At 29.5% G+C, this 25,953-nt stretch overlaps 2 protein-coding genes across 3 annotated transcripts; one reads left to right on the top strand and one right to left on the bottom strand.

Moving 5' to 3' along the window:
- Positions 1-6,566: 6,566 nt before the first annotated feature.
- LOC105840188 (cytochrome P450 6A1-like) lies at positions 6,567-9,756 on the bottom strand. The gene is made up of 6 exons (XM_036291264.1): positions 9,556-9,756; positions 8,860-9,223; positions 7,973-8,498; positions 7,413-7,634; positions 6,961-7,212; positions 6,567-6,779 (listed from the first exon to the last, which is right to left on the bottom strand). The coding sequence occupies exons 2-6, from the start codon at positions 9,190-9,192 to the stop codon at positions 6,604-6,606; spliced, it is 1,509 nt and encodes a 502-aa protein (XP_036147157.1). The 5' UTR covers positions 9,193-9,223; positions 9,556-9,756; the 3' UTR covers positions 6,567-6,603.
- Positions 9,757-18,338: 8,582 nt separating this feature from the next.
- Positions 18,339-19,706, top strand: LOC118647171. 2 transcript variants are annotated; one of them, XR_004964475.1, is made up of 3 exons: positions 18,339-18,796; positions 19,349-19,497; positions 19,600-19,706. XR_004964475.1 is itself a non-coding variant. In XM_036291469.1 (2 exons), the coding sequence occupies exons 1-2, from the start codon at positions 19,204-19,206 to the stop codon at positions 19,624-19,626; spliced, it is 321 nt and encodes a 106-aa protein (XP_036147362.1). In that variant the 5' UTR covers positions 18,339-19,203; the 3' UTR covers positions 19,627-19,706. The 2 variants fall into 2 exon arrangements, 1 of the variants encoding a protein (XP_036147362.1); XM_036291469.1 differs by having other exon boundaries at positions 18,339-19,497.
- The last annotated feature ends 6,247 nt before the right edge of the window (positions 19,707-25,953 follow it).

Raw genomic sequence — 25,953 nt, 5'->3', positions numbered from 1 at the left:
TGATAGTACTTTTGCTGCGCACATTGTAGCTGGAACTGCGGATTTCTAGAACTATTTAGCTCTTATCCGATTCATACATATGTAAAATCGAACTTTGGGATCTGTCTCCTCGTTGAATCGGGAAATCGATCGGCGCGTCTTTCCCTTGTGGCTGACTTGCACACAAATAAATTGATGAATAGTTTAGTCGTTGTTTTTTTAAACTGGTAAACCCGCAAATATCTCTTGACTTTTCTTTCCAGTAAAAGAGTAAAGAAGCTTACAGCAATATTTCAAAAATATTGTGAAACATAATCTTCTGCGTTTATTCGCGAATAATATACGTTACTGCCATCAAGTAAATGCGATGAACTTTTACTTGCTTAATTAAAAGACCACACAAAATAGAATTAAGAAATGTAATTTATATGATTTTTTACCTATATTTTAATAATTCTTTAAAAGAATAAATTCTCAAAATTTTAAGTTTAAACACGAAAGTAAATCAAATGTATTTTAATAATAAAAATTTGGGTTTTTCTGGGAAATTACATGTACCAAAGTATTTAATTGATTTAATAGCATTGAAAAAAAATCTGTGAGCATTAGTGGATCCAAAATGTCTTAAATCTAAAATCTAAGTAGATTAGTGATGGCTCTTCAAATCTTACAACTTTTGTTTATGTTTCGTTCGCTGCTTTCAATCTTGTACAAAGGCTCGTTCACCAAGGCGGGACGTCGCAGGGCGAACTCAATAAAACACAAGTCGAGTTGGATTTCGCGATATTAAACGTTTATTGTAAACTGGCAAGTTACAAGACACACGTCTTGTCGCGAAGACGTGCGTGGTCGATCTGCCCATAGCGAAATGGCGCTCGGAGCAGAACAGCGATGATCGCGCACTGGTGCGCGTCACGAAAAATCAAATATTATTGAGAACATACGTGAGACACGGCTCGGCTGTACATTCCGAACACCGACCTTGGTTTCAATGACTTCGAAATCTAATAATATTTATCGAGCTGTCAGTCAGAATATCTATCTGAGTATTTGACGAAAATCTCAAAGATTCGGGAAGCGAATCTTCGACTAACGAAAGGATGCGTGACAGAATAGTTTAAAACATTTTTTTAATCCCTGGAAGCCACACCTCTACCCAGTCACACAGTAGCCACACAGGTGCGATTTGGGATTTTGTATTTTTAAGTTTTAATAACTTCATATGTAATTAATTAATTATTCAAAACAAACTCAAATGTATACTTCTCTAGTAGCAAAAAACATTGACGCAATATTGAAAAGTAATATAAAGGCAATCTTCCCAATATTAGTCCAATATTGTAAAGTGGACGCTCCATCTTATTTAGCCAATTTGTCTAACCATAAGTAACAATATTGGCTTAATATTAGCTGAGCGTTGGGCCAATATTGAACCAATTATTTTTCATATTGGATGTTAACTGCATTCTAATTTGGAGCCAATATTTTATGACCAATATTGGAAAATATTGGCCAATGCACTCCCAATATTTAACCAATATTAACCAATATACTGCCATTACTGCATTTATTAGTTTGAAATGTTCTAAAGCAGGACATTTTGAGTCTAGACATAAATGATCACCGTTACAGTTTACGTTTTGCAATTTGAAAAGATTATTCTTGCATTTTCCATTTTCATGATTTTGACCACAGTTTAAACAGCTAAGTTAACACACTTTATCCTGAGAATATCCCAAATTGTCCCAGACAGACAATGGCGATCCCACGGATATCCCAATGAGTAGCACTTGGGATATCTTATAAGAATATCTTAAGATATCGTAAAATATCTTAAGATATCATCATATAATATCGTATTAATATATTTCGATATCCTAAGAAGATATCTTAAAATATTCCCAGCAAACACAAAGTTACATGTAACGTGCTTGTTAGTTGTAATTTCCCACTCAATAACATAATTGCAATATAACACACGTGTTATATTACAATTACATTGTTGAGTGGAAAATTACAACTAACAGGTACGTTACGTGTAACTTGGTGTTTGGTGGGATTACAAGATATTCCATTAATATCTTACGATATCCTATTATTGGGGCCGTTACAACTGACTTAGACGCCCTTACGCTGGAAATCGATCGTGCACCCCAATACAAAGTTGAAAACACAAAAAACTAAAAAATCTCTGCATTTAACGTTATCCAGAAAAGGAGAGAGAGAACAGATCTTCCACCGTTCGTGCAGCCCTGCTGGCGTGAGCATCTGAACTGGTATCGTTGCGTAGCACCCTCTAAATTTTGCGCCCCTTCAAATTTTGCGCCAGAGCGTACACTGCGTACTGCTTAGTAACACCCCCGGTTACAAATGGCGGAAAATAAAGTTAAGTTATTAGTTACCAAAAAAAAGTAACTGTAACTGTAACTTCGTTACAAGTAACCCGTTACTTCCCAACCCTGCTAAAACGCTGGCAACTTTGTTAGCAACATGTAAATGCTTTAAGGGGATGCTAAAGCTGTCTTGTTTTACCGATTATTTTGATTATTTTCAATTCACTCATCTTTTAATTGTATTTACAGATTAAAAATCCTTTTCCACAATTAAAGTACAGACGGTAACATAATACGCACGTAAGAATTTTATATAAAAAACAAAAAAAAAGTTAAATTTGTAAATTATAATAAAACTTTTTTTGGTTTTTTATATAAAATTCTTACGTGCGTATTATGTTATCGTCTGTACTTTAATTGTGGAAAAGGATTTTTAATTCTGTAAATACAATTAAAAGATTAGTGAATTAAAAATAATCAAAATAATCGATAAAACAGGACAGCTTTAGCATCCCCTTAATACTTGCAAATTTTTAATTCTGTAAATACAATTAATACTAGCAAATTTTATCGGTCAGAAATTTGCTCTAGAAGAGCGACAAGCTGGCAATAAAAGACGCCAGTGGCAAGCGTCGAAAGTCGCTCTGTGTAAATAACACTTCAGACTTGTCTAAGCGATAATATGAAACAAATAAATGTTGCTAAAAAATGAAACAAGAAAAGAATAGTTTGATTAAAGTTAAATGTCCTCGTGGACAAAATTAAAATTAGTCGGCATGTTTATTCTTTGATATGAAAAGTGTCTCTCTTATCTGATAACATGTGTGTACTTATTGTGTGTGAAAACAATTATATCCGCGATAATAATCTATTTCAAAATACGCATATTCATAGCATATATTATAGCTAAAAATCAATGATTTCTTAAACATTTTTTGTTATAAAATTGTTTGTATTTTGCGTATAAAAATTTTTGAAATGTAATTAAAAAGATCTGACAGTCATCAAAGATAATTTTAATCAATTAATTATTTATATAATTACATCTGATTTCTATCAAAATTTTTTCTATCAAGATTTTAGGTCCAAAGATTTCTTAATTATATTTTATTTCTTTATCTTTTTATTTGAAGAAATCCACACATTCGCATCATCAATAATTTAAATTTTTAATAATTTTTAGGATAATATGTGCATTCATATTTTACTATTATAGCATATATCATTTCGTATAAACCCTAATTGTAAGATATAAATCAAAAAATATATACATGATTGTACAAACATAAGTATCTTTTAACAAAAAATTTAAGTAACTCAAACATCAGTTTACTAAAGTAAAAGCTAATTTTTCGTGAAATGCAAAAACATCTCTTTCGAAAATATTGAACGGTGGTGTGCCTCAGCTACATACAGCTCAGTACGACGGATTGCTTGCCCCTAGGAGCGCGTCGGGCCGGTAATACAAGACGTATCGGTATAATCACTCGCGTATCTTTATAACGGAATTGCAGTGCACTAATCGTCACGCTGTCAATTATTATTATTCTGTTTTTGTTTAGCACATGATGAATTTCGATTTTGTGCATTTTTTGTGCGCAGTAATTGTAGACAAACCGTTATTTTTGAAAACATTATCTTTATAATAATTTTTTTTATTATCAAATAGATCCCAGTGAACACATTTTATAGCGGCAATATAACATGGAAGTTACATGTAATTTAACATTGTTATTCTTGTGATATGTAGGTGCTATATGACATGGAAATAACCTGTTACGTAATATTTGTTATACGCAAGTGATCTAGCTGTTATACATCGTTTTGGCGTTACAGTTATTCAACAAAAATTGTATAATCGTAACATAACACGTTCGTATCAATGTTATTACGGAACGATGCGTCGTACTTGACTCAGAAATCAGACATTATAACATCCTGAATGACAGATCTATTTGATAATAAAAAAAATTATTATAAAGATAATGTTTCCAAAAATAACGGTTTATCTACAATTACTGCGCACAAAAAATGCACAAAATCTAAATTTATCATGTGCTAAACAAAAACAGAATAATAAATGTATACTATTCAATTTTTCTTAGAATTATGATCTATATAGTTAACCATCTAATTAATCATTTGAACGCTTCAAAGATTAATGCTAAATAGATCGCAATTTCCATCAACCTATTAAGGTTATGGAAAAAGATAAATTTAACAATGAAATTAATAAGTAAATAAATTAATGCTATTTATTTTTAATATGTTTTGCAAAATTAATTGCTTTTATAAAAAATAATATAGTCGCGTCAGTTTACATATAGGTATATGTAGACAATAACAAGTACCCATATCGATGAGTCAAATTGGCGTAGCAGGTAGAGTACAAAGTTCGTAATCCTAAGGTCCCGGGTTCAAACCTAGCAGCGGCAAGTAAGAATAAAATGAAAAATAATATAATTTAAATTTAATTAATTAATAAAAATTTATTCTAAATGTAGTATGTACTGTTGATAAAAATAATTTCAAAAAAATGAAATTTTTATTTTATTTTATTTTTCTTTACTGTAACTGTTGTGTAACGGTTAGATAACATGTAATTATAACATGTTATATTGCTGAGTCGGAAATTGTAACTTACATGTAAATTACGTGTAATTTCAGAGTAACGTAACCTGTTATATTCGGTTACATTGCTGTTACACTGCTATATTACTGTGTTCACTGGGCTACGACGCATCGTTCCGTAATAACATTGATACGAACGTGTTATGTTACGATTATACAATTTTTGTTGAATAACTGTAACGCCAAAACGATGTATAACAGCTAGATCACTTGCGTATAACAAATATTACGTAACAGGTTATTTCCATGTCATATAGCACCTACATATCACAAGAATAACAATGTTAAATTACATGTAACTTCCATGTTATATTGCCGCTATAAAATGTGTTCACTGAGATCTATTTGATAATAAAAAAAATTATTATAAAGATAATGTTTTCAAAAATAACGGTTTGTCTACAATTACTGCGCACAAAAAATGCACAAAATCTAAATTCATCATGTGCTGAACAAAAACAGAATAATAATAATTGACAGCGTAACGATTAGTGCACTGCAATTCCGTTACAAAGATACGCGAGTGATTATACCGATACGTCCTGTATTACCGGCTCGACGCGCTCCTAGGGGCAGGCAATCCGTCGTACTGAGACACCCGTACATCAAGAATAAATTCTTATAAATATATTTTTATCAAATTTTTATTACTTTTTTTATTATTGTACCAAATATTTATAATTAATTTTAATTGAAAAATTAAATTTGTTCATATTTGAGCGTTTGCTATATTTTTATTGCTATTTAGATATTACGCTTCAAATCGTGCAGTAAATATCATCTATAGTTGTATTATTTTTTAATAAAATCTTAATATCATGTTTCCGTCTACAAAAAAGTGACCTTAAAAATAGCAAAAAAATCGCCTGTTTTCTGAACACGTACACAAGGATTAGAAAAAGCCTTGTGTACGTGTTCAGAAAACAAGCGAATTTTTTATAATTTTTAAGCACAGTATTTTTCTTTGCTGAAATGCCAAGTGCGCCTCATGCTTATATTTTATACGTACAAAGTCTAAAACTTTTATACGCAGCAAATGTTTTCACGAGTCGACTACAGAAGTCGATAACAAAACTATAATTTTCTAACTTTTTTTCGTTTTTTGTATGAAATTGATCGCAGCGCACCGCGTTACTATCTGTACTTTAATTTTGGAGAAGGATTTTCAATTCCATGCAATCAATAAAAAGATTTCGGTGTCCAAAAAATTAGTGATAAAACAGAGCAGTTTAGTATTCCCTTAACAGACGGAAACAATAACACGATGTTAAGATTTTATTAAAAAATAATACAACTATAGATGATGTATACTGCACGATTTGTGGCGTATTTAAATGGCAATAAAAATATACCAAACGCTCAAATATAAATAAATTTAATTTTTCAATTAAAATTAATTATAAATATTTAGTACGATAATAAAAAAAGTAAAAAAAATTTAATAAAAATATATTTATAAGAATTTTTTTTATGTACACCACCGTTCAAAATTTTCGAAAGAGATGTTTTTGCATTTCACAAAAAATTAGCAAAGTCAATAAATTATTTAAAATTTTAATTTTCTTAATTTACATATACAATGCAAATATTGTAAAATATTTTTCATTTCTTACATATTGTAAAAATTTTTTATTTTTTACATATTATAAAAAATATTTTTTCAAGTTCGATTAATTTTTTTTATATTTAAATGCATCCCATCTTTTGGTGCCGATACTAGAAGCATTTTAGGATCGTTTACATAGGGTATTGCAGTTTTATTACAAATATTAATTTTATAATTCCGTAATATCTTTATAAGTCCAAGTTTAGTCTGATACTCAGCAAAGCGAGCTCCTGAAATTAAAGAGATATTGTGATACAAATTACATTAATAATATGATATATAATGAATATACTGAATAATAATAATAATAGATACAAATCAGATCAAATTTCTTTGTTAAAAATATTTTCCAATTAAAAATATTTTTACTGCAAAAAATGGAAAGCGGTGTTTAAAATTATTTCATTTTACCAATGCAATGCCGTGGTCCATCGCCAAATGGTAAATAAGACATAGGATGTCTGCTTTGCTCAGCTTCTTTATTAAACCTTTCTGGATCAAAAACATCTGGATTTGGATAAATATTCGGATTTCGATGAATTGCGAAAACTGGAATCCATATTGCTTGTCCTTCTGGTATATTAACTTTGGGACTCTCGAAAGTATAACTTGCTACTGATTCTCTCATAAGAACTGACACTGATGGATATTTTCGTAAGGTTTCTGCATACATTAAAAAACAGTGTTAAATTATAAAAATGCATATATATATATATATATATATATATATATATATATATATGTATATATGCATTAACAAAATACAATTAGAAGCAATTATTAATGAAATCATATTTCAATATAATTGAAAAAGAAGATAACAATGTATGTTTTTCTTATTTAATTTTTTTCAAACAACGTACCTTTGAAAACTTTATTTAAATAATTCATTTCGTTGATATCATCATATGTTAAATCTTTACCATGTTTCTCATAGATCTCATCAATTTCTTTACGTAAATTTTCTTGTATATTTTGATTTAATGCTAACTCATACAACGCGTTGCTTATGGTCGTCGTCGCAGTTCCAAAACCAACACCAAAAAATATGAGCGCTTGAGCGCATATTAAAGAATCTGTCAAAGCTGAAATATTCTTTTTACTTTACTATAAATAATTATAGTTTTTAACAAATTTATTAATCACTTATTAGTTTATAAGACATATTTTTTTCAAAATTATATATTTATAAAATAAAATAAAATTATAAAATAAAATAAAGTTATATTTATGTTCAACAACTATTATCAAAATAACAGTAACAAAAAATACTTGTTCTAATAAAAACAAAAATTTATGTCCTTTTATTGTGATATTTTAAAATTATTTTTAACACACATAAACTTACATATTTATTCTCTACGTAAAAAAAATGTTATTATAACAAAAAGAAAGAAACAATACATACGAAATTATTACATACCGATATCGCCCAAATTATCTGGATGTTTCTTTAATTCACGTAATTTATCGATAAAATCGTTTCTAATGACATTATATGTTTCTCTGTAATTTATAGTTTCCACGACGGTACGTGTAAAGAATTTGGTAATCTCCGTTTGTGGCAGGATGTAACCGAGTTTATTATAAAACTTGGGAAATAATGTTCTCAGTCTTAATCGTAATACATTCTCCCAGGTCGGAGTCAATATTTTTCTTCCCATGTTACTAAATTTATTATCTTTCGTCGACAATGCATTCATTTCGACCCCAAAGGCACAGCTGCCAATGACATCCATCGTATATTTGATAATCAATTCACCGCATTCCACCGATTCGCTTTTGCTTACTATTTCTTCCATGTATTCGACAAAACAATCGGCACATTCTGATATTAAAGAAAACATGTTCTTCAGTTTACTTGATGTAAAGACAGAAGACAATTTCATCCTCAACGGTCGCCATCTTTTTGGTTCCAAATTGAAAAGATTTTGTGTTAACGGCTCGGCCTGTAATGCGATAAACGCAATTGTAATTAAATAAATTTAACTCAAAATCAAGTTCCATTAATTTACAAAAATTTATATTCGAGTTTTTTTATAATCTTACAATTTTTGATAAATCCTGTCGTATAAAACGCTAATATTACACATGAACCATTAAAATGCACCATGCGTATCTTCTCAAATAAACACAAAACATTTAAACTTTGTTTAAATTTCCAAATTATAACAAAAGAAGTTCTTTTGTGCTCTTGTAAGAAGTTGTGATAAAAAGAATTTTTTTATTTTTAATCTTGCTTGTGCCATTTTAATCGTTAATGCCGTTTGTACTTCAGATAAACTTATAGAATAACAATAATATTCTCACTTTTTCGGTAACAGGCAGTCCTCTAGCAGAAAAATATGTGAAATCTTTGATAAGAACATCTTTAATAAGATCGAGATCTTTTACAATAAGAATGGGTGTCTTTTTCGAGAATATCCCAATCAGAGTTTCGTTTTTATATTTGTTATATATTTTCGTTACATAATCACCCGAATATTCCTTTGCTAACAAAACGTCTTTCAGATTACCAAAACCCGGTATCGGTTGTGGACCCTGAACGCCACGTGACTTCCAAAAGTTAAAAGTTGATGTGAGGTAATAATAAAGAGCGATAATTACGGCGACAATGCCGCACAGAATTTCAAAAAGTTCCATTGTCCAGCAACTGCTGATTGATTGATATTTACTATTTTAAAAAAGTAACGTGTTATTATGTAAATCTCCATCTTAAAAAAATTATAAAGTTTAATTGAAATATGTCTTTAATAGAATTTAAATTACATTTGATGAAATTTCATCGACACTAAAATTATCGAAATAGTAAAATCATATTTTATGGAAAGATTGAGAAGCTCGCTATTGAAATTACATCGTCGCTCAAACGTACGATTTTTATCGCGTAATGAAATATTTGAGCGATAAAAGAAATAATAATAATCACTTATCAATACAATAGGTATCGATATTGTTTTATTCTCCTTGCAACAACGATGAAGCGATTTCTTTCAAAATACTTACATGCAAAGATAAAATTGTAGAAATTGTTTCTTTCTTATTTTCTGAGTGATTTGACACTGATATGGTTAATGCAAGCAAAACCCAAAATATCCGATTACAAATAGTAGTACGATGAAAGCGTATCAGCGATGTTGCTGCGTGCCGAATCGTACACAGTTCATACACGGAAGAATTTGGCAATGCAGAAGCACTCATAGACGTAGTATATATAGCCTGAGCATTGCGGGCGTAGGGGTAAGGTTTGGAGGGAAAAGGCTAGCATGCTTGGGTCACCTTTCTCTCTCGTTCGCACACGTGTACATGTGTACAGCTATCCGTTATATTCAAATTAGTAGTTCAAATTTCCACCGATAAATTTCAAAGCCACATGAAATGCAAAATCCGTCAACCTTAACGTCGTGCACATTGGGTTACTCTGGCGACGATATGATTAAATTAAACAAAAATAAAATCAATATGCAATATCATATTGATACCGGGCTATACTTCCGAAAGCGATATATCTCCGATTTTTTTTATACTCTTACGTATTTTCGCATGCTGATTACGAATATGATAGTGAAAATTGGCACAAATTTGATTTTCATGGCGAAAACTATAAAAAAAACCATAAAAATTACGGTTTGTTCCATTTATTTTCGTAAATAATGGAAATTTCAAAAAATACTTCAGATAAAAGTTGTAGATCTCATTGAAATACACATTTTATGTTCTGATTTTTGCCATAAAGACAATAGTTTTTGAGAAAAATGACGTTAAATGTTCAAAACTTCATAAAACTCATTTAACACAATTCGAGTTTTATTAGTTAATTTTGTTAATTAATATAATGAAAGGGGGTGCGGCAAACCCTCTTTTTCGCCTACGTGTTTTCTGTATTAGGGGAGAGTGGGGCACAATGTGTCACGGGGCACTGTAAACCACATTATATTTCTCGAAGGTTACTGATACACAAGTAATGAAATTTTTTTAGTTATGCTGTAAGTTACATTGAACTTTGAGACCTAAAGGAACTTCGATGACAGTTTGTTAATAATATTAAAAATGATAATAGATTGGACCCCTGGAAACTAATCTTTCGCTCGTTGGTAAAATATCAAAAGCTTACCTTATTTTTCTAAACAGCCTAAGTTTTCGGTCATAATTGATAGTTAATTTATTCGTGCATCGCTCAGTGCCCATGTTTTCCTATTTTTAGTTCGATAAATAATTTATTTTTACTTATACAATTGGTCTATTGCTAGTGGGGCACAATGTGTCACTGAATCGTGGGGCATAATGTGTCACGGGGTACATTCATTTCTTTATTTTTGTATATAACACTTTTAACTTTTTCAATTTTAATTTTTAATTTTACCTTATTTAACCCTTCGAGGTCACACTTCTTTTCTCTAACGTCGAGGTCACACTGGGTGGTTACCACCCATCGTCATCTTTTAAATGCTGTATTTATGTAATTTTATCAAAGATATGCTAACAAAAAAATTCATGGATAAACTTGAATGTTTGGAAAATGTATTCTGATATTATTTAAACAAAAATCTAAAACCGTTAGTACCTAAAAAAATTTTTTAATTTTCCAACATTAGAAAAAAGAGTTTTTACAAAATAAATCATAACTTTTTTAATTTGCAATATTTTTAACTAAAAATTTAGTATTTTTATTGTTCAAGTCTTGTACTTCAAGGAAAAAAATATGTTGTTGACTATTTTTTCAAAAAGAGTATTTATTTTGCATACTAAACATCGAGTATTTTAGTATACTAAAAAACAGGTATTTTCATAGAAAAGTCATGTTACGATAGTATTTACTTGAGCGTCACTTTTTTGTATGTCACGCAAAACCATTTTTTCCTCGCAAAATAGATTGCGGTCTACCGCGTGCACGCAATGTTAGAATGCGTTAATCTAACGTTACATTTTCCAGAAGGGTTAAAAAATAATTATTTTTTTATTTTAATTTAAATAAGGTAAATTTAAAATAAAAAAAGATAAAAGTGTTATCTACAAAAATAAAGAAATGAATAGTTGCCTTATTTAAAAAATAATCATTTTTTATTTTAATTTAAATAGCTTTTAGCTTTTTTAATTTTAAATTTTTATTTTTAAAATTTAAAAAAGCTAAAAGTGTTATCTACAAAAATAAAGAAACGCATACGTTGCCTTATCTAAAAAATAATTATTTTTTAAATAAGGCAACGTATTTGTTTATTTATTTTTGTAGATAAGAAAACGAATACGTTGCCTTATTAAAAAAATAATTATTTTTTAAATAAGGCAACGTATGCGTTTTTTTATTTTTGTAGATAACATTTTTAACTTTTAAAATTTAAAATTTTAATTTTTAACTTTAACTAGATATTTTTGAAATATATAAACTTTAACTTGTTAACTGTTTTCCAAAGTTTTAAAAATTTATTTGTGTAAAAGAAAAAAATTATAAAAGAAACAATTATTAAAAAATACACGTTTCCACATAAACGACAATATTTCTTTGTTATTCCATGTAAATTTAATTTACAAATAAAATGTTGAATATATTTTATGATTAATTAAATAAATTATTTAATTAAGTAACGCGCGCTTCGCTTTTATATGACTTATTATTCATTTTCAGTAAATTTAAAGGTATAAAAAACTTTTATTTCTCCGATAATTTTACAAACTTCGATAATTTCACAAAATTAATGTTGGTAAGTTAATATATTTTTTTAACATAATCAAGTTAAAGTTAATAGCTTATAAAATTAATTTTTTCAAGTTAAAAATTGCACAGTAAAAATATTTGTGTTAAATTTAACAGATATCGCATGTCCAAAACGGTCCATAGAAATTTTTCTGTTAATTTAACATATCTCATATAGCACCAAAGTTTGCAGCAACATTGTTGCAACGTTGCAACATTTTGCAATTCAATGCAATGTTGCGGCAATATTGCACCTGAATTATTTTGCAATATAATACATTAAATTGCTATCTGCAATACTAAAAATTTATAGTGTATGTTACATACACATTCAATTTCAAAACACTATAAATAACATTTTATTTGTAATGCAATTCGAAACGTAGTAAATATCCGATGAGAGAATTAACTTATACTTTCTGTGAATTTTTATGCAATTAATTAAGACTAGGGTCTTATAAATATAATATCAGAGGATATCATTCATCAATCTTTTCTCATTGCCTATATAAACTCGTGAAAAAAGTGTTAAGTATTTATTCACAAATATATATTAAATTTTTCAATAAAACGTTTCGTTGATGTGTTCACATTACAGAAGAAAGGATTCATGATTGATACCTTAATTATAAATATCGCGCGGCCATTATTTGGCTGCCGCGTCTTGCCTTGTCGCGTTCAAGATAACAATGTTTTTGTTTTATGTGCATAGTTTATAATTTGTAGTCACATAAACAGTGCATTCTTTATTAGCACACTTCCCGTATCTTTTTTTTTTACCAAAAATTACAATGTTTTGTTTTACACGCATAGTTTATAATTTATAGTTATATAAACAGTTTATGCGTGTTAGTTTTTATAAATATATAATTTATTGAATGTACTAGCTGTATTTAATACACAGTTCTTATATTTTATATAACCAGCAATACAACAGTCTTTGAATTTATTTAACGCATCGTTCATTTATTTTATTTATATAAATAATTTATATGGTACATGTTTATATGTTATTATAAGTAACTAAATAAATATATATTATATTTCTGACTACTATGGCCTTATCCGTATATATCCGTATTATTGCATATATATTTTGTTGCAACGTTGCTGCAATGTTGCATTGTAAGTTTGCTGCAAGCGGACATTTCGCCTCTGCTGCAACATTGCAGCAACGTTGTAGCAACGGTTTGCACTGTTGCTGCAATATTGCAATATTGCAGAATAACATTGCTGCAATGTTTCTGCAATGGTTTTGTGCTATATGGGATTAAGCATATGTTAAATAGCAACATAAATATTATGTTATATTTTAACATAAAAATAAATTTAAATTTTATAATTTGACATAATTTTTATGTAACAATTTAATGAGAAAATTATGTCAAAGTAACACATGTAATATGTTACTTTAACATTATAATAATGTTAATGTAACATATATAACGTGTAACAATAACATATTATATATGTTATTTTAACACAATTATAATATTATTTTAACACATTATATATTCATTTAACATATTATATATGTTAAATAATAATTATTCTGGAAATACTGAAAAAATTTTTTACAATTGCATACATATAGATTGTTCTAGGATCATCGATAAAAATTTTGTGTGTATTATTGGAACCAGTCCAATATTACAATATATGTGAATGCAATCGTACTTGGTTCTCTTCTTAGCGAGCCCCTTTTATTCACTTAATAGGTAAATCTTTTTCACAAGAAATGCGCCATCTCGGGATAGACAGTAAAATCCTCAAAAATGAAATGGTCCTTGTTAAAACTCAATTATAGAGTAAATTCAACATTTTTTTCTGTCAATTTTAACAGCTAAATCCTATCACTAATAATAAAGAACATATTTATGGTATAATTAAAATTTAAAAGTTAAATCATTAGCTTTTTAACCTTATTATTAACTTTTAATATTTTATAAAATATTTATAAAATGTAACTTAAATAATCACTCTTTTTTTCGAAACTGAAAGCTTAATAATATTAGGCGCTAGAGTGATGTCATCTTCTTCGTAGTTCATCTCACTGACAAGGACAAGAATGTTTTAGTATTAAAATTAAAAGAAGTCGGCCAAAAAAGGGTTGATCCTCTAGAGCAGGCATGAATACGCGGCCCGCCGAATTTTTAAAAATTTTTTGAAAAAAATATTAATTAATTATCTTAAAGTAAAGTTTATTTTTACTTGTATGCAGTTTAGTTTAATGCAGTTTGCAGTTTAAATTTTGCATTTCAATAATTTTTTCAGTGAAAAAAATGTGCTCATCAAAGAGTTAATACAAAAAGACAAGAGCCTTAAAACGAAATGACTTTATTCATTTTTTAACAAGCGTCTTAATTTGTTAACGAATTCGCTGATAAAAACGCTGATTTTTTTTATTCGCTAGCGTCTACAATTTTAAGATTGCGGCGTTTATTAATTGCTACCATAAAAAGTTGAACATTTTCAATTTTATTTCTTTTGTCAAGTAAATGGTACCAGGATAAAAATCGCTTTGCCACAAGTAAGCGATTTTAGACGCTTGTTGTTAATGTCTTGTATCGTCAGCTTGTTGTTTTCCTAGAACGAATTTTTAACCGACAAAATTCGCTCTGTGCTGAACTATTTACACGTTGTTGATAAGCAAATGAAGTCGCTAACATTTGTCACAGAACGATATAACTTGAGCGGCTATTGTTAAACGAAAAAACTTACAATTAGTCGTGAATACAAACTGGTCGTGAATTCGTTATTTTTTATTTTGTAATTCTAATCTCAGAATTGTAATCAACTCACCTCAAAAACTTATGATTTCAATGTTTTGTTCAGTGAAAAAGTGTGCTCATTAAAGGATTAATATAATATAAAAAAACAAGAGCCTTAAACAAATTTTCTTTCACAAAAAATATTTCCAAGAATATGCATATTATTGCATAGAAAAATAAAAATTATTATTACTTTAAAAAATAATATTTTTTCTTACATAAAAGTTATTATTACATGAGATTAAACTTACCTCGAAATTCTTTTTCGTGCATATTCAAGTTATTTTTTTCCAGGTCACGAAGTATCATTGCTATTTGTCTTGTATAAATCTATTAGAATACTCTTTTAATTTAATGTTCCAAATAATTGGATAATTTTCTAATATTTCCAGGAATGTGCTTATTTCACTGTTTTTTAATATTTTTAACATTTTGCATATATGTATATGGAAAACAGGAGACAAACACATACACACCTTTAGGAAAATTTACTTTAAATAAAATTAAAGTTTTCAAAATTACCTTACAAATCTAAAAGTTTACTCAAGAAATTTTTAGATAATTTTTAGGTAATTTAAGGTATGTAAAAAGTTAATCTAAAGTAATTCAAGCCTCAAGAGGGCATATATGCGCGTTTAAACAACAAATGACAAAATATCAGTCGATCATCATGTTACATGCGCAGTATACTAAATTATTCGCTGATTTATTCGCTACCGTTTTGACACGAACGTTTTTTAACGCTAATAGTTATTTGACAAGAGCGATAACAATTTTGTCGCAGTGATCACGCCGCGACTTTAAAATTGTAGACGCTAGCGAATAAAAAACGCTAAAACGCAGGGTTATCCGTTAAAACAAGGGTTATCCGGAAAAAAACACTCTAATTTTGAGAGTTTACACTCAAAATTGAGTGTTAATACTCGATTTTGGGAGTTTACTCCCAAATTTAGATGTATACCCTCAAATCTTGAGTATTTACACTAAAGAGTGAGTGTTTATACTCGAACATTGAGTGTGTACACCCAATGATTGAGTGTTCATACTAAAGTTTGGATTTAAATACTGAATATTTAAAAGTATACTCTCAACATTTGGATATAACACACAATAAATGAGTGTATACTTCCAACATAAAGTGTGAACACTGAAACGTTGGAGATGTACACTCAACATCTATCGGTTGAAGGTATACACTTAATATTGAGTGTGCACTCTCAAACATTGGATTAAAAAATATTAAATAAAAACAAAAACAAAAAAGCAAGTTCAACCAAGATTAAAATTAATCTGCATTGGTAGAAATGAACATAAAACGAATATCTAAAATAAACATTCAACTGGAGTATTCAGCTGGCTTTGAGTATTAATTTGAGTATTACTTTCAACTTGGATGCTTGCCATCTAATTAAGTGTTAATTTTAGTGTTATTCTTAAATTTAGGATTAACATTAAAATTAACATTTAATTAGATGGCAAACATTCAAGTTGAGAGTAATAACACTCTAATTAAAAGTAAATTAAAGAGCAAACACTCAAGTTGAGTGTTTACACTGAATTGAGTGTTTACCCCTTGTCCCAAATTATACTCAAATTGAGTATTTTTTTAAGTGTTATTTTTAGTGTTTTTTCCGTAAGGATAAGTTACTCTGTAAAGTAATTAGTTACAGTGACGGTTTTTTCATTAAAAATGTAACTAGTTATACAGTTACAAGTTACCGATTTTGAAAAATAACTCGTTACAGTAACAGTTACTAAAAAAGTAACGAATCGTTACTTTTTTCCTAAATAATTGTACATTATATTAAATATAAGAAATAAGAATCTCAAATTATGCTTTATTAACTGTTGTATATTATGTGCTTAATTATGTATTTTAACAAGTTATTTTATGTACACTAAATGAGAACTTTATAAAGATAAAAGAATAAATTATATGATACTGTTATCAAAATTAATACAATATAATGCTTTAACTGTCATACATATAAATTTTATGTTTCCTTTGTCACAAAATTTTAGTAAAAATTTTTATTAATTTTTAATTGATGGAATAATAAATGTCTGGTGGTACTGGTTAGATAGCGCATGTATTAAGTCACAATATGTGTTACAATGTTGTAAGAAGAAATATAAGCACGCAACTTTATGTATGTGACAAAGAAACAAAAAGACTAAAAGACTGGTATTCATAGTCGAATCTTATTTTAAGACCATCTCAAGTAATGTCTTAAGATGCTAATACGGCTCTGTGATTAACATCTTAAGACGGTACTTAAGATGATCTTAAATATAAGATTCGATTATGAATACTGGCCTAAAACTCACTTACAAGGGAACGAACAGAACTGTCCCTCGCCGATTTTAATGAGCTTTGGATATGTTGTAGATCATGAAAAAATATTAGATCCATATTTTTTTTTAGTGGCGTATCTCGACGTTTAGGAGTTGAAACCACCCCCCGAAAATAATGCATTTCTTCGTTTTTGGCAAATATCTTTGAAAATATAAGGTTTATGAAAAAATATTTTATACAAAAGTTTTATGGCATTTTATACTCTTTACAATAGTATATTTAGATTTTTAAAAAATTACAAACTTTTTAATTTACCCCACCCTCACTCCTTTTTTTCGACATTTAAAAAATTTTGTAAGAACAAAAATTAAAGAGCATTAAAAACCAAATCCACCCATATATAATAATATATGGGTTCCATTATTCTCAATTATTGGCAAAACGAGATAATAATCTTGTGCTGTAGGCGCCGCGCTAGTTACATTATTTTTTTAGTCGCGTCACGTTCAATAACTGCCTCTCCTGCGTATATTTTTAAATTAGAACATAAAAACGGTTTAATCTTAATTACATAATACCCAACGTATTACACGGTATAAAGCATAAATATATATATATAACAAAAGTAGCATCCCACACGGCATGTAACATTGCTAAAATATTGTAACGTTCGGAAATGGTATAGAAATATTTCATTAACATTTTGATTATAACTTGTCAACCTAAATATTTTAGAAATGTATTTGCTTCATGTTTTTATAAAATTGCAAATGCAATATTTCTGAAATTCTTTAGAAACAAAAAAAGTTTGCTTTCATATTTGACTGTTTCTGTAATATTACAAAAAAAGTGGCAAATATAATATTTTAGAAGTATTCCTAAGACATTATAAAAGTAACATTATATTTACATTGCACAAATGATATTTCCATAAAATATTAAACGCAATTAATATTGTATTTAAAATATTTCTAATAAGTTTCTGAAAGATTGCCTAAACAATAAAAAATTACATTACACTTAAAATAGCTACCATACAAAAATTTTATTGTATTTAATATTTTTGTTATTAAATAATACTTTTATAAGATGTTCTACACTTTTGTCAAAACATTACATATTATATATATCTTCGACAGATATTAGTGACTTTATTTCGAACGTAAATTTTAACCAATTAAATTATTGAAGAATCATTATTACATAAAGTTCAAGTATTAATTAATATTTGTTTGTTTCTTTGCAGGTTCATAGAGACCTCATAGATACGCTACAAAAATGACGGAAGCCATCAAACACATGTTTTCTCCTAATTGCCCGCTGCCTCCAAATTCGTCCCACATAGAATTTATTAAAGAATCAGATGAAGTCGATGGTTTAGATTTTAGATTTCCGATTTGCGTCCGCCCGTTTGGAAAGTTTCAAGGACTGACTGTGAGCGTGGTGTTACGGGCCGGATTTTCCCATCCGACCTCGTAACCGACTTATGTAAGTCGCAATTAAGCATTCGGCTAAATATATTAATATGTAGCAAAATAATAAGATCGCACAACGCCGAGCGCGAAATGGAAAATGAGCGCAACGGCCCAATTAGAGCCCAATTAGGATAATCGGAATTTGAACGCAGCAGCCTTGTCAAGTAGCAGAAACGCTGATTGGCAAGGATGCATCTTAACCTATAATAGTCGATTATTATCAGTGGTCCAGATTTGTACGCAATATTCCATGCGACAATGTGTCGATCGGCAGCGATCAGGCACAGATCCTAACGCATCGGTATCTAAAATAGATGTATGGAAAAAAAGAAACAAGACTCATTTGTATGCAACTTTTATACACTTCCCACACAGCACACTTTATCCTAGGGATGTCACGGATAATCTTATGATAAAGTCATGGAAGTAATAGATAATGAAAATGAAACCGAAAGATTATTTTATATCGATGGTTTTGCAGGGAGTGGAAAAACATACCTATTTAACACATTTATGAGTATATTACGTGGAAGAAACGAGAAAATTCTATCATGTGCTTTTACAGGAATTGCAACACTACTAAAAGGAGGAAGAACATATCATTTCCTGTATAAGCTAACAATTCTCATTGATGAAGGAGCAAAATCAAATATCAGAGGAAACACAGAGGCAGCAAGAGGACTCATCTCTGCAAAACTAATCATATGGGATGAGGTGAGTATGACAGTAGGACAAGCTTTAATAGCAGTTGACTATTTACAAGGGAATTGATGAAGAATGCAAAACCATTTGGAAGAAAAGTAATATTATTTGTAGGAAATTTTAGATAAAATCTACCAGTAGTGCCTCAAGTCAAAAAAGCAGCAATAAATTATTAGCTATAATGCAGAGCCCTGGCGGAAAAAATTTCTACGAAAATGTAAAAATATTTACTAAAAGTAAAAATTTGTATAAATTTTAATACTTTATAAAAATATCAAATTTTTTGTAAAAATTCTAAAAAAATAACTACAAATAACAATTCTCTCAAATAAAAAATTTGTTACAAATAGAATTTTTTTAAAATATACAATTTTATAAAAAATGGTACAAAACATTAAAAAGTTTTATATATAAAATTTTAAAAACGTTTAAAATTTTATTAGTTATAACTCTAACTATTTATAATTTTTATTATATTATAGCATTTTTAAAAATTAACGTAATATACGTATTGTTCTACTATAGAGTGTCATGAATAAAACTTACATTTTTATTTCTTTTAGATAATTCAAATTAAACGATCAATCGGGTTAAAACTTTGATATAATAATACTAGTTTGTTTTAAATAATATTCTATATATTTTAAACGAATTGAATTATTTTGATTTTTTAATCGTACCTTTAACTGAAAAAAAACATGACATCAACAATCACATCACGTCGCATTTCTACAAAGATCAAGATATACGAAGGTGTGATATCTCCACAGCAAAATCTACAAAACTTCATGCAATTTATGGCGAGTTGATCGCTGAGCGCCACCCATAATAAAATAACAATGCATAAGCGGTAATAATTCATCGTTTACCGCGGCTCCCTTTCTCATCTCTCATCGTTGCTCGTTCTAATCCGTAATACATCGAGACACGGGCACATGCATTTACCAGACAGTATGAGCGAGCCAGATTATTCGCGTTTAAATGCGACAGGTATACGAGTCACACCTGTTGCGTGTTCCAATCCACTGGGTGCTCCTCTCCCTTTCCCTTTTCTCGTCGCGCTAGAGCGCTTTTTCCTCCCTCAGTTATTCCCTCAGCAAAAAGGTCGCAATTGAAGTGACCGCCGACTACAGACGAAATCGCTCCCCCGTTCATTCGCAGATTTGACACGATTAAGAGGATTGGGAGAAAGCGACGAAAAAGTATTTGAAAACTTGGCATAAAAAAAGGCTATAAGTGTCAAAAAGTAAAATTTTACTAAAGATTGCTTTTATCAAACACACATTATACGTATGCATGTATATGTGTATTTCGCATGTGTAATACAAAACAGTATTTTTACATAAAAATAATTACTTATATTTTGGTCATCAGTAAACATTGAGTATAACATACATATAATACATATATGTTATATTGTATCTATACTATTATACAGGGAGTCCTAGAGCATACTAGTCACTGTTCATAAAAAGGTAGATGGGATCGAGATGAACATAAAAGTTCAATATTGTTGTGGGTTTGGTCTGCTAATAATCGAGATATAAATTTTTTAAATTATGCGAATGAGAGCGCGCCTTGCGCGCCGAAGGAAGGGCTCGAACCGCTCGAGCCATAGGGCATAGGGCCATAGCACGGCCTACTGTCTCAAGCATTGGCTGCCGGCAGCGGCGGGGAAAAGAAGGAGAAGCGTGGCGTCGTCGCCGTTCCCACGTCTCGCCGCACCGCGCCTAAGCTCGCGTCGATGGCTGCTACGCACACTCGCGATTACATGACGAGATTATGAATTATTAATAAAAATAGGACAAATTTAAATCGTAATAAACTTTTGTAAATAAGAAAGTCGAAAGAGAGAAAGCGATGGAAACGTATGGAACCTGCAAATAATATAATATTTGCCGCATCAAATTCTCTCATCGTTTTTTATGGAATATTAAATTAACGAAGATTTATCACGATTGATTCTTTATACATTCTCCTTTCGTAACCATCTTATTAGAAAATTACGAAATGCACGAAATACTATCCCTAATATGCACTCTTTGTAAAATAACACGATAGAAAAATATTCACGTTTGATCTAACGACTTCAGGATAAATTATTCGATGCAACTTCTACGGTAATTATAGGTAATTAGAGATCAATGTTATGTCAAGTATCGTTAGTATGATTAACTAGAAATGATTTTCTCTTGTATATGATAGAGAACTTCGAATTTCTTCTATCGTTAATACATTATAAGTCACTGAAAATCTGTCGTAATTAATAATGCAATTAAAGGTAGAAGAAACTCTGAATTCTTTTATTCATTATTGAATTTTTTATTTACTCTTGATTCGTATGTAAAATTGAACTTTGTATTTTTATACTTTGTAATTTAGCAGGAATATCTTTCCCTCTAAAGTATTTACAGAAACACGATAAACGTCATTTTCAACAACAGTTCCAATCAATATTATTAGAGTTTCATTAAATGTCATAAAATTTTTTTAACAAGATTACTATTTTTTAACATTTTTAACATTAAACACGATACGACACTCAGAAAGAAAGTATCGTGCTGATTATTTATCGCAGTTTTAGTGATAATTTTTAATAATTTTTTTTTCGATCGTGTGTAACACTAAAAATATAAAGAAATGATAATTGTTAAAATTTTATTCAAATTACACATAATGAAAGTAGAAAGTACAAACTAAAGATGTTGTTAAACATGGTAATATTTATTGTATTTGTGTACTACGTAGTGCTTGAGAGGGAAAGAGGGAGAGAGAGAGAGAGAGAGAAAGAGAGAGAGAGAGAGAGAGTAAAAGAGAGAGGGAGAGAGAGAGAGTAAAAGAGAGAGGGAGAGAGAGGTGTCATACTAAAATGCGCGAAATACTTATCCATAGTATGTTACACCCTTTGTAATAACACAGAAAAATATTCCCTCTTGATGTAACGATTTCACGATAGCTTAGGCGTGATACCACAATAATTATGCTTAAAAATTAATGTTCAATATCATGTATTGTTAACACAACGAAGGATTTTCTTTTATAACCATAGAAAACTTACAGTTTCTTCTACCTTTAACTGCATTATTAATTACGACAGATTTTCAGTGACTTATAATGTATTAACGATAGAAGAAATTCGAAGTTCTCTATCATATACAAGAGAAAATCATTTCTAGTTAACCATACTAACGATACTTGACATAACATTGATCTCTAATTACCTATAATTACCGTAGAAGTTGCATCGAATAATTTATCCTGAAGTCGTTAGATCAAACGTGAATATTTTTCTATCGTGTTATTTTACAAAGAGTGCATATTAGGGATAGTATTTCGTGCATTTCGTAATTTTCTAATAAGATGGTTACGAAAGGAGAATGTATAAAGAATCAATCGTGATAAATCTTCGTTAATTTAATATTCCATAAAAAACGATGAGAGAATTTGATGCGGCAAATATTATATTATTTGCAGGTTCCATACGTTTCCATCGCTTTCTCTCTTTCGACTTTCTTATTTACAAAAGTTTATTACGATTTAAATTTGTCCTATTTTTATTAATAATTCATAATCTCGTCATGTAATCGCGAGTGTGCGTAGCAGCCATCGACGCGAGCTTAGGCGCGGTGCGGCGAGACGTGGGAACGGCGACGACGCCACGCTTCTCCTTCTTTCCCCCGCCGCTGCCGGCAGCCAATGCTTGAGACAGTAGGCCGTGCTATGGCCCTATGCCCTATGGCTCGAGCGGCTCGAGCCCTTCCTTCGGCGCGCAAGGCGCGCTCTCATTCGCATAATTTAAAAAATTTATATCTCGATTATTAGCAGACCAAACCCACAACAATATTGAACTTTTATGTTCATCTCGATCCCATCTACCTTTTTATGAACAGTGACCAGTATGCTCTGGGACTCCCTGTACATGGAGGAGGAATTGCTATGGTTTCATGTAGACCGTAAGTGTGTCCAAGATCTGTGCGACAGAGAAAGGTATATCATGATACTCGCTTTCTCTGCGCATGCGTTAATATCATTATCTGCACCGCAGTTTCAACACTTCTTGTGCACTTCTTGTGCACTTTTGTACTTATTTACGGATTGTATGTGTGTGTAAAACATACAATGCCAGCCATTGTACATATAGCGTTTGACGCATGCGCAGAGAGAGCAGGTATCATGATATACCTTTCTCTCTCGCACAGATCTTGGACACACTTTCAGTGCTGGCATTCCTCCTCCATGTATATATACTCAAAGACTTTTAATGAGTAATGAAGATGGACTGATGCTGGTAGCGCTAATAGCGTCTCCCCGAACGCACCTTTTAACTCCACGTTAAGGCTATTAGGCCGGATCTACAATAGATGTAGTAAGCCTTATGCCATAAGAAATTGACCAATTATAATCGAATTTGAGAAGAATAATCGAATATAATTGGTTAATTCCTTATGTAAATCCGGGCTTACACAATGCCAGGCAACAGGCAATACGCGTACTAAGGCACTATAATAAAGGCGCAATTTCATGCGAGCGAAGCAAAGCTGACTTTTACCCCTTCTCCATCGATTTTCGTTAAAATGGCTGTTTTAGCGCATCTCAGCAAAGGCATGCTCAAAGGCCGGAATTCATAGGCCGGTATTCATAGTCAAATCTTATTTTAAAATCGTCTCAAGCAATGTCTTAAGATGCTAATACGGCTCTGTGATTGGTTGATGGCATCTTAAGACAGTACTTAAGATGATCTTAAATATAAGACCCGACTATGAATACCGGCCATAGTCGAATCTTATTCAAGTTCCAGCTTAAGCACGATCTTGAGACGTCAATGCTGTTATTTCATTGGTTAAGTAAGTCTCAAGTCGGCTCGAAGCTAGACTTAAGACAATGCTTGAGCTTAAGATCGGTCTATGAATCCCGTCCAAAGTTCGACACAGTCGAACTTTACAGCGAAGCAACTATACCTGCTACTGTACGTCTGTAATATTCGAAGTACGCAATGTACTGACTATAATACTAATTATAATCCATTTTTATACGCGGTTAATTACAGGAAGAGTTGCAAAATAATTTAATTATTGATTAATAATTGAATAATTAAATTAAAAATTTTTAATTAAATTTAGTTTAATTAAAAATTAAATTTCAATTGATTAAATAAAATTTAATTGAAAATTAAATTTCAATTCTTAATTAAATTTTGTTGTAATTAAAAATTAAATTTTTTTAAATTGAGAAATAAAATTTAATTTTCACTTACAACAAAATTTAATTCGGAATTGAAATTTAATTCTCAATTGCAACAAGATTTAATTGAGCATTAAATCTTAATTTTTAATTAAATAAAATTTGATTGAGAATAAAATTTTAATTCTTAATTAATTTGGAATTAAAACTTAATTTAGAATTAAATTTAGAATTAAAACTTAATTATGAATTGGAATAAAATTTAATTAAAAATTTTTAATTTTTATTTAAAATAAATTTAATTTTTAAATAAATTTAACTGATCATCGAAATTCTTAATTAAATAAAACTCAGTCAATAATTATTAAATTCTAATTCTCAATAAAATTATATCTCTCAGGAAATGAAATTTTAATTTTCAATGTAATTAAATTAAATTAAGAATTAGATTATGATTCCTTCTTCCGTGTAACCAATGACAGTGTCGAAATGGGACACGACAAGCGTTGCAAATAATTAATTAAACATTTCAATTAATTACATTGAAATTGAAGAATTAAAAGTCAATTAATTTAATTTTAAATTAAATCTTATTTAATTAAAAATTAAAATGTAATTACAATTACAACAAAATTTAATTAAGAATTGAATTTTTAATTACAACAAAATTTAATTAAGCATTAAATTTAATTTTTAATTAAATAAAATTTAATTGAGAACTAAATTTTTATTTTTAATTAAATTTTATTTAATTAAGAAGTAAATTTAATTTTTAATTAAATTTTATTTAATTGGTAATTAAAATTTAATTTTTAATTACAAAATTTAATTAAAAATTGAAATTTAATTCTCAATTAAATTTTGTTGTAATTGTAAATTACATTTTAATTTTTAATTTAATAAGATTTAATTTAAAATTGACTTTTAATTCTTTAATTTCAATGTAATTAATTGAAATGTTTAATTAATTATTTGCAACTCTGATTACAGGTTCGGAACAAGAACAAGTTCTTGTTAATTGCAATGCTGATTGTATACAAATACACAGTAAATAAACAGAAAGCCAGCGAAGACATACTTCATAAAAAAGATAGGAGTGGAGATAAAAAGTCAGCTTTTTTTCGCTCCTTGAAAAGGAAGGAGGCGAATAGCGATAGCTAAGCGACGCTGCTTTTTATTGGATGGAGAGGAAGTAAAAGCCAGTTTTGCTTCGCTCGCATGAAATTGTACCTTAAGCCTGGATCTACAATAGTGTAGTAAGCCTTATGCCATAAAGAATTAACCAAT

The sequence above is a fragment of the Monomorium pharaonis genome, chromosome 8 (genome assembly GCF_013373865.1).
Source record: "Monomorium pharaonis isolate MP-MQ-018 chromosome 8, ASM1337386v2, whole genome shotgun sequence".
Taxonomy (NCBI): Eukaryota; Metazoa; Arthropoda; class Insecta; order Hymenoptera; family Formicidae; genus Monomorium; species Monomorium pharaonis.
Note: the sequence above shows the minus strand (reverse complement) of the source record. Positions and strands in the feature narration are given on the sequence as shown.

Bases quoted from the DNA above. Each gene is read 5' to 3' on its own strand.
- LOC105840188 (XM_036291264.1), bottom strand. From the start codon at position 9,192: ATGGAACTTTTTGAAATTCTGTGCGGCATTGTCGCCGTAATTATCGCT. The intron at 7,635-7,972 runs GTATGTAATAAT...AGAATATTTCAG, and splicing joins AGATAATTTGGGCGATATCG to CTTTGACAGATTCTTTAATA. The intron at 6,780-6,960 runs GTAAAATGAAAT...CTTTAATTTCAG, and splicing joins TGGACCACGGCATTGCATTG to GAGCTCGCTTTGCTGAGTAT.
- LOC118647171 (XM_036291469.1), top strand. From the start codon at position 19,204: ATGGAAGTAATAGATAATGAAAATGAAACCGAAAGATTATTTTATATC. The intron at 19,498-19,599 runs GTGAGTATGACA...TATTATTTGTAG, and splicing joins AACTAATCATATGGGATGAG to GAAATTTTAGATAAAATCTA.